General features: G+C 44.0%; 1 protein-coding gene across 2 annotated transcripts in view; it reads right to left on the bottom strand.

Moving 5' to 3' along the window:
• Positions 1–8135: 8135 nt before the first annotated feature.
• The window catches only part of Mdfic2 (MyoD family inhibitor domain containing 2), a 92804-nt gene continuing 90711 nt past the window's right edge, over positions 8136–10228 (bottom strand). For both annotated transcript variants that reach the window (XM_077106162.1, XM_077106163.1), the window contains one exon: positions 8136–8395. In XM_077106162.1, the coding sequence (XP_076962277.1) occupies positions 8136–8395 (260 nt within the window). The remainder of the gene's footprint in view (positions 8396–10228) is intronic.

The following is a 10228-nucleotide window of genomic DNA, read 5'->3' as shown; positions in this document are numbered from 1 at the left end:
TCCCCAGAGTCCCTTGCTTTAATTTGTCTCCCACCCTGTCACACGGCCCATCTTCCTCCTCCACCATTTTATCCCATAATCCTCTGCTGTTCTTCATCAGCTTTTCATCTGCTCCTCAGAAAGTTGGGGTCTGTCTTCCCAGTCATCATCTGTGTCCTGGTCCCTACTAGGTCTTACCTGGAGCCTGATAGGAAACTCCTAATTGGTCACCCAATTGGTCACACCCCTGCTTCAGTTTCACCTAGCATTTGCCAAAATAGTAGGCAAATGCCATTGGTAGAGTGCAGGATGATGGACCCTTTTATCTCTCAATTATTTATCTCTAATACATTATTATGAAAATGTCAGTAAACGGAAGCTAAGAACTCATGCATGTTATTCCTTAGAATGAAAGGCACCAGAACAAGCCAGACCCAACTTCATGGGGCTGTGGCTCTGTTGAGACCTTTCTCTAATATTGGAGCCCCAATTCCATGTGGCCTCCCAAGGGACAGTTCCATTAACTCACTCTGGGCTACTGACATGTCCAAATCAGCAATCAGGAGACCGTAATAATGGCGGAGTGGTGACCTTGGCACCATCCCTGCTTTTGCCTTCCTCTAGATTTCAGGGACCTGAACCTTGTGCTGCAAAGCCATTTGACTTGGACCCGTGACTGCCACTCTCTGAAGAGTCTCAATGGCAAATGCTGAGTAGCTTAGCTACCAAGTCTTGCCCAATGTTCCTAATTTGTTTTATTGTTTAATTTTACGGGAACTTGCTATGGAGTGCGGACCATCGCAGAAAAGTGCTCAAAGAAGAAACAAAGAGAATGCGGCGAGGGAGCACTGATCCTAATGAAAGCTCTGTATCCACAAAATAAGTTGTGGCTTTGTACATCCACTGTAAGTACATTTGAGGAACAATAAATCATAAAAGAGGTTACCATGACCTTGGATTCTGCACAGCTTTTGAGATAAAAGGTCTAAGTATCGGAATGCATCTGGTGGACTGTAGTGTTGTTGACTGAATAAAAACCATTCATGCTCCTAGAACTCTCCGGTGGAATGCTAATGAGGAGCCAGCTGGGATGCACTGGGTCCGATGGACTCTCTGGAAGCAGAGATCAAAGTTGCTTTGCTGTAACAGAGCACTAAAAGGTAGTCTGTGCAGCCACAGATGAGTGAGGTAGAGCTACCCCACGCCAGGATTAAATTGCAATACATTGACTTTGCATTTATTACTCATTGGGTACATATCTTAAAAGCATTTTGAAGATGTTCCAGATTCTAATCATTGCATTGGATAACAACTTTAAAGACATTTACTATCAGAGAATGTTTCTTCTTTGAATACATAGTCATTATATTTCTCTGCTTTGAAAGTGAATGCTTGAACTTCTCCTTGGCTTGACCATCTCTGCGAGCATAACTTGTAGGCTAATTACAAGCCCAGGCTTTGAACGGACTGACCTGGGTTCAAACCTGTGACAAGTGCTTATCCGCTGCGTGACCTTGGGCAAGGTGCTTAGTCTCTTTGAGTCTCTGTTTCCCCAAGAGAAATGGAGAAACAGAACCTGTTTCATAGGGCTGGTCAGAGTAAAGTACTGAAATGTGTTCTGTGTGATAATTTTTCTCACCTATAAAATAATTAATATTTCATTTATTAAATCGCCTACCCCTAACTCTACTAAGAGTGCATGGTGAGGCTGGGGTTTCAGTAGCCAGAAATGCCTCCATCCCTCTTCCCCCGCCACTCACTCCTGACAAATAGCTAGACAGGGGCAACACTCCCCGGTGATTGTGTAAGCCCCACTCAGGATGGGTCTTTCCAGCCAAGAACGGAATCAGAAAACAGTGTTTAGACCCCCAGGCCTGAATGAGTGCTTGTACTCATGCGTTGGTCAGCTTTCCTTCACTGTGACAAACCCCAGACACCCTGGACTCATAGAGGAAGGACAATTTCAGAGATCTTGGCTCAAGGTTGTTGCCCTGTGGTCATGGAGTGGGCTGCAGCAGCCCATCATGGCAGAAAACTAGAGGAAGAGGAGGAACCATCCACCTCATGGCTGGGAGTAGAAGGTGAGGAACAGACCGTGGCCCCACTACCCCTCTGAGGTTGTGCCCCAATGACCCAAAGACCTGCCACCAGGCCCTCCTCTGAGGTTCCTCCACCGCCCCACAAGTGACAGGCTGGGCCAACCATTTAACATGTGAACTTTAGGGGGCACTTAAGTGTGCTGTGCCCACTCCCTTCCCCTTGAAGCAAGATAGTCCTGGCTGAGGTCCTCTTCAGCTTCTGTCTGGATGTGAAACAGGAGATGGCTTACTCCAGGCAGTGTCCTATGAAAGCCTGGACAGCAAGGAATGCACTTTGGAGCTGAAAACTGGACTGCCCCAACCTGTCATGCATTACACTATCAGTGCAAACCATGGCCCCAGGGATGCCTTGGCCCTAACTGAAGAGACAAAGCAATCCTCCTCCAATGGAGGCCGGGAGAAAGCTCAAGGTTCTGGCACCTGATCCCTTCTCAAGACATGGAGTGCCTTGAACCATGGTTGCAGATTTGCAAGTGGAAATACAAGACACCCGGTTACATTGGAATCGCAGATTAATCAGGAGTGATTTTTGTGGTATATGCAGGTCACTTGCAATAGTGGGGACATGCTATTAAGATATTACTTGTTGCTTTTCTGAAATTCGAAGATAACTGGGCATGGTGCATTCTATCTGGCCACTCTGTTCTTCACAGTTCTTTGGGGTAAATGTGGGGATGGCTAATTGAGACTGATGAAGGTCTTCCAAGCAGGCTCCTCAGCCTCGCCCTCCTGATACGTGGGTCTTTCTTTATTTTGGGACTGCCCTGCTCATGGTAGGGTGTTCAGCATTGTCCCTGGCTTCTGCCCATTGGGGCTAGATACAGCCTCACTACACACACACACACACACACACACACACACACACAGAGTCCATTTTGACAACCAATCATGTTTGTAGACTTCGGGAAGAGAGGAGTAGGGCACAGTGGTGCACACCTGTGATTCCAGCTACTCAGGTGGCTGAGGCAGGAGGATCACAAATTCCAGGACAGTCTCAGCAACTTAGTGAGACCCTGTCTGTCTGTCTGTATCTATCAATAAAATCAAACTAAATAAAAGCAAGTGTGGAGAGAGGTAAAACTGCCCCCAGGTGAGAGCCACTGATTCACAGGTGGTGGCTAAGCAGACAGTTGGCACATACAGGTGGCCGACCAGAAGGTGGCACTTCTATTCACATAATGCAGCAGGCTTCACCCTGCTCCTCACCTCTCCTGCATCCTTGGCTCTGTCTCAAATATTAGGAGCCATCTAGAGCTCACTTTGAGGAGTAACAGAGTCTCCGTCCTGCATAGTTTATAATCCCTAGTAAGTCATCCGTTTTTCTCTTCTGTTGCCTCTCTACCCAGCCCATGTGAAGCTGAGTGTGGCAAGTGTGGGCTTTTATTCAGTCTCCTCTTCAAAGAACACCCCACAAGCTAGCAAGCCAAGTGTCTGAGTTTCATCAAAGGCCACCTGTCTCCAGGGCCTGAGGACCAGGCGTTGGATGATCCTTAAGAGTGTGGCATGGCCGGATCAGAGCCCGTCCCTGAGAGTGCACGGCAGAGCTTTGCATCTTGAATGTCTGATACAGCCCACGTGCTGCAGACTTGGTCCCCTGCATGGTGCTCTCGGGAAGTTGTGGTGCCTTTAAGGAGTGGAGCCTCATGGGAGGTCTTCTGACATTGGGTGGGGGCATGCCTTTGAAAGTGATGGCAGGTCCCTTCTTCTTTCTCCATTGCAGTTCCTGGCCCCGTGGTGAGTGGTCTTGCTCTGTCATATGCTCCCACCATGGTGTGCTGCCTCCCCACAAGTCCAAGAGCAACTGATCATAGACTGGAACCTCTAAAACTGTGAGCCAGAAAGAAACCTTTCCTTTTATAAGTCGATTATCCTAGGTATTTGTTACAGTGACAGAAAAGCTACCATGGCACGTTATTCTTTCTTTCATTTTGTAGAGGGGAAACTAACCAGCACTGGGTAATGAAATCTATCCCACAATTTCCCACTTATGTTTATGCTTGGGAAAAAAATGCTGGAGTGTTTTCACATCATGTTTCCTGTTTGTCACGTTTCTCTGCCTGGATGTGTTTTCTTGTTCCCTTGGAAAAAGTGAAAGCCACTTTTACTCTATTAACATTGATTGTCCAGCATTCATAATTAACATTGTATCAGCTCATGTAGTGGGAAGATTTCATTAGTAAATTAAACATAACTTCATTTCTTCATTGCTTTCCATATTTGGGGGGGCTTTTAGAGAAGCACTGGCTTTATAGAAATCCACTGAGTCAAGCAGAGACAATGTAACTCCAGGGTTCTGTTGCTGTGAGGAAGAGAAATTGTGTTCTCAGTTCTTGTACAGATTGTATGTTCTCAGGTGTCTTTTATTTGAGCATTCTTCCTTCCATCAGAATGCTCTATTTTCTGGGAAGCCCCATCTTAAAGAACAACATGATTACTAATCACAAGTTCACCATGACATAAAATACAGAGCCTTCTCAGATCCTGATATTTGTATTTAATCAATAACAGCAGTCTTTTTTGATCTTACCCCTACAATTGTGGGTCCTCAGCTGTGTGTGTTTTATCATGTAAAAATTCAATTGAAACAGTCATTCATGATTGCAAGATGGATGATGTTTTATTATTGGTTATAAAGAAAAGAAATTTCACACTCTGTATCACCGACCCTTTCTGGGAGAGTGCGGTGAATTCTGAAAGTGAGGCGCAAGTTAACAAACCATAGAAGGAGGCCACAGAAAGATTTTGGAGTGTTCTGACCACAGTGTAAAATAAGACCTGGTGGCTTTTATGTCTCTAGTCGACAGGCATTCAATTCACATTTAAAATGCACAAGCTTTGCAAAACTTGAGGGTATGAGGGTCAGATAGAGTGAGGAGTCAGTGATGGAAATGTGTAACCCCAGTGTGCCATGGCCGGATCAGTGATGGCAGGCACCGTGTTGTGGGCACAGGCCTGCAGAGGCCCCATGGGCACAGGCCTGTTCCTCTAGTGCTGTCTGGTGAGTTGAGGGGGAGCCCGGAGACGGCCAGGGTGACTGGGGGCTCAAGTCACTGCTGTCCAGGATGCTGTCTGCTGTGTGTCCCTGGACTCCCACGGGGAGCTAAGGAGCAGGCTGTGTGGTCAGAAAATCAGACTCCCAGTTAGAGTGCTGACTCCCAGCCCGGCCCCCTGTGTGGTCTCTGCCGGGCAGCTCTGGGGCCTCCTCTTTCTTGCACAAAATATGAGAATGTTGGAGAAGAGTAACCCTGGGTTGTCTCCTGTCCTATGAATGTTTTTCTTTTCTTTTGCTCATCATCTGCAAGTTCTGAGCATAGAGTACCATAGAGGTTGGAGCTGTGTTTTTGAGCTTCCTAAAGGCAAGAGGATGGAGCCTCTAGGAGGGCCTGAGGACTCTCCTGCTCTGTGTTCATGAACAGCGAGTGCCACGGTCGACAGGAGCCAGGCCAGCCTTGACCGCACATGCCCTGCCAACTCAAGGGAGGTTAAATACCTTCTGGAGGCAGCTGAAAAAAAATACTTTTAAGGTTAATAGTTTTCAATGTTGGGGGAATTTATTGCAGACTGAAAAAATGTGCTAGATGACTGTAGAAGTAAAACAAGCATTGGTTTTCCTGATAGTACCCAAGGCAAGTAAAAAATGTGCTTTGAAGTCTGTCTGTTTCCGCACAATACCTAAATCTCTTTCAACTCTCCCTTTCACTTTCCTGTTCTTCGTTTGGTTATTGATGCCTTGTGTTTCTTGATATCCAATGATTATGCTGTCTCCAGGGGATATAGAAGCACTAATGAGAAATTGTCCTCCTTGCACCTAAAGAATTAGGCCTACAGATTCCAAAGTGACTTCAAATTCCATGTGCTTTCCCTGCAAACTTTTTGTCTTAATTAAGTTGAAAACCACTTCATGTCAATCTTTTAAAGAAAACATTGTAAGTATAAGGAAGTATTCAATATTTATCAATTTAGCACAAAGAAGAAATCTGACTATTGAAACACATGCTCTCTCAGTAAATTTGGGGCTAAATAGGAACCTGTGTGGGTTTCTTTTGGGTGCCATTAAAAGGAGAGTTTTTTTCTAGAGTATGCTGATTTTAAGTCCTTTGAATATAGACTGAGGAGTGGGATAACTGGGTCAAATGGTGGTTCCATTCCAAATTTTCTGAGGAATCTCCATACTGCTTTCCAGGTTGGTTGTACCAATTTGCAGTCCCACCAGCAATGTATGAGTGTGCCTTTTCCCCCATATCCTCGCCAACATTTATTGTTGTCTGTATTCTTGATAACTGCCATTCTGACTGGAATGAGATAAAATCTTACAGTAGTTTTGATTTGCATTACTCTAATTGCTAGAGATGTTGAACATTTTTTTATATATTTGTTGATTGTATAATCTTCTTCTGAAAAGTGTTTGTTCGGCTCCTTAGCCCAATTATTGATTGGGTTGTTTGTATTTTTGATGTTAAGTTTTTTGAGTTCTTTATATATCCCTAGTTATTAGTGCTCTATCTGGTGTATGTGTGTGTGGTAAAAATTTGCTCCCCAAATGTAGGCTCTCTGTTCACCTCATTGGTAGTTTCTTTTGATGAGAAGCAGCTTTCTAGTTTGAGTTTATCCCATTTATTAATTCAGTATATTATAGTAGCACAGCCACATCAATGTTCATGGCAGCTCAATTCACAACAGCTAAACTGTGTAAGCAACCTTGATGCCCTTCAGCAGATGAATGGATAAAAAATCTGTGGCATATATATACACAATGGACTATTACTCAGCATTAAAAGAGAATAAAATCATGGCATTTGCAGGTGGATGGAGTTGGAGAATATAATGCTAAATGAAGTTAGCTAATCTCTCAAACCCAAATGCTGAATGTTTTCTCTGATATAGTATGTTGATTCATAATGGGGATGGCGGGAGGAACATGGGAGGAATAAATGAACTAAAGGGGAGGGAGGGGAAGCAAGGGGATATGGGAATAGGAAAGGTGGTAGAATGAGATGGACATCATTGCCCTAAGTACATGTATGAAGACCAAAATGGTGTGACTCTATGTTGTGTACAACATATGAAAAATTATGCTCTATATGTGAACTATGAATGGAAATGCATTCTGCTGTTATATATAACAAATTAGAATAAATAAAAAAATAAAATACTAGAGAAAATGGGGAGATAGGTGAAAAAAGGAGAGTTTATAAAATAAGCCGATTCTGTTTTAATATCCTGTTGCTTATGATACCTGACAGAAATGAGAAAAAGGAATAATCAAGTATCAGAGATAATTTTCTTGAAACATGCACATTGTTCCCATTTAGGTTTATTAGAATAAAGAGAAGCCTTTCTGGAACAAATTGAGAATATCGTTGCCTGGGATGACATAGTCACACCCACACCATAACACGGTCTGGGATCATCAGCACCCTCCTGAAGTGTATACCAGATTCAGAATTCACTGGAGATGCTTCAGAGACATCTGTTGTAATTACAGGAACATGGTTTCTAATTCATTTAATTCCCTTTCCTACCTAAACTGTACCTATAAGTGAATTTTAAGAGACTGTATAAATAAATTTTTAATTACAAAATGATGTTATACAATACATTATTAATAATAACCAACAATGCATAATGTTTATGCATGAATCCATTAGAAAGGCGAGCTAATGTATGTCAATGCTGAAAGAAAGCACTAATCTGTCCTGAATTTGTGAATGAGGCTGAATCCATGAAGCAGGCCAAGTGCAGCAGCATAGAGCAGCTTAGCATGCTACTGGGTACTCAAGGAGCATCGCACACCTATGGCCTTTAGGAGGTATTCACGATTTGTTCATCTCATCGATTGAGGCGCGTACTCTTCAGCAAGCCATGCGTTTGTGAAATTGGAATGAGACCACTGAGTGGACCATGCTAAGTTTCCCAGACAGATGCAGAATGAAATGGCCCCAAGCGTCCAAGAACTGCAATACAGCCCTGCATTTGGGCACATGGAAACCCCTGTTTCTTTGCAATGGAATTTCCCCTCCCGTTGATGCCCTTGTGGGGGCTCCTGGGTGGGTGGCGCTAGCGGTAGCACATTTCGGAGATCTCCATGGCCAGCTCCAGACACTCGCTGGTCTCGTGGCAGGACTCAAAGAGGCTGCAGTCCACGTCACAACTGCAGCTGCAGTCCCCACGCGGGTGCTCCTCATCCCTGGCATGGTGGTACCCATGAGAGGGGCAGCACAGGCTGGTGCACACCGCTTCACAGGTGTCAGGAAGCATCAGCAGACAGTCCCCAAACTGGCAGAACAGACAGGCGAGGATCAGTGAGGCACACTCCTCTGTTGAAAGAAGGAGATGCCATTACTACATGAGAATGGAATCACTGTTAAGTGTTTAAGGAGAAGGAATTGCTAACCACCCAGCTCTGATCCTCATATGTGCACTAAATTACTACTCTGTACCTGGAAATATGTACCATTAAAATAATGGCTGATAAAATTATTATTGCACATGAACAAAAATAAAACAAAAAAGAAGATGGATAGTAACACCTATGGGGGGCATCAGCAAGGGGCGCATAGGTGGGCTTCATAGCTGACTCTTGATTGTCTGTCCATGCCAGGGGACAGCTCACCCTGGCCCACTTGAGCCCCACCCCCATGCCACCACTGTCACTACTGAAGTAATGCTTTATTAACTCCTGAGCATTTCCTATTGATTCCACATCATCAGGTTATTTAAAATGCTATCCCTTTTCTCTGTTCCTTTACTTACTTTGCCTACAGAGGTGCTAGGAAGCCACAGAATTAGCTACCTACCTGGAGACCTTGAAGCTGTTTTGAAAAAAAAAACAGAGCCTTTGCTGGAGCCTCAAGAGCTGGACAGGAGAGGCTACCCAGCTCTCACTTCTTGTCACCATGCTTTGTTATGTGTTCCACCGTGGATTCCAGGAAATCCACCACACCCATAAATGCAACCGAAGAGCACATTTCAAAACTTAATATAAATGCTTTTTAAAAGAATCACAGCTTTTGGGGTTGTGTTTCATTTTTAGTTCCTGTCTCCTTTTCCCTCCAGTTCTGCAGAGCCTTGATTTTATATTCAAGTGTTTAAGTGAAGTACGTCATCATAGGTCTAAAAGGTTTTAAATCTTATCAGTCCTCTTTAAGAAAATTGGTTTAAAAATTTACTATGCAGACTTGTAAAAATCTGGGAAGTATCTCTGCAGCGCTGAAGGTAATTGGTAATTCTAGCCAAACAGCTGCAACGGGTTATAGATTATTTTATTTTTTTGGTTTCCATAAAGGGAATTAGTTGAAGATGTAACAGTTCTCTTGTTAAAATCATAACTTATTTTCAAGTTTATAATGCTTCAAACATGTGTGAGCTTCTTTGGAGAAGGCAGGTAAGTGTTCATGGGATAAGTCATCCAGTTAATCAAAATCTGTCATCTGAAGGTTGCTGACGATTGAGAGTCAGCTTCCAGAACATTCCCCCTCAGACGGGCTTATCCACTGATCAAGCTTTGATTCTCATGAGGGTCTCATTTCTCAATGGCATGTGACTGATTTTCGGGTATTCAGACTTGGATGGACGGGACTGTAGAGCATGCAGAAGAGACCCCCTGCCCACCACAAAGAAATTGTAGTGCTTTCTGCCCTGTCCATTTACTTCCAACCGACTTTTCCAGAAAAGGTTGCTTTCTTTTATGAACTTGTAAACGTGCTCAGAAAAGGAGCAAATGGTATAAAGTAAGTAGTTTTAACGTATTGTGAAAGCACTATCTGACACTCTAAAGTGAATCCTGAGTATAGATAAACAGAGATCTTCCTTGCTCCCTCCCACCACCCCCTTCCTTCCCAGTGAGCTGGTGGTAAAATAAAACACACCATGATTTTTACGATGACTTTAATTGCCATATATTGCTGCAGGTGTGGTGGTCATTACGTGGTATTTATAGTTAGGCTGCATTTTCCACAGTACCTCTGCTGGTGGGTGCTCATCTCTTGCCAGCCTGGGCGTGTTTTCATTAGCTTTGGCTGGCTCCTAGCAAGTGGCCATCTCAGTCGTATCAGCACCCACCACCCACAGAAACTCGAGGGTGAGTTAGTAACAGGACATGGACTCTATTTGCACTGGCTTTTCTAGAGCGGGTGGCAACTGTGACCTCA

The sequence above is a fragment of the Callospermophilus lateralis genome, chromosome 20, assembly GCF_048772815.1.
Source record: "Callospermophilus lateralis isolate mCalLat2 chromosome 20, mCalLat2.hap1, whole genome shotgun sequence".
Taxonomy (NCBI): domain Eukaryota; kingdom Metazoa; phylum Chordata; class Mammalia; order Rodentia; family Sciuridae; genus Callospermophilus; species Callospermophilus lateralis.
Note: the sequence above shows the minus strand (reverse complement) of the source record. Positions and strands in the feature narration are given on the sequence as shown.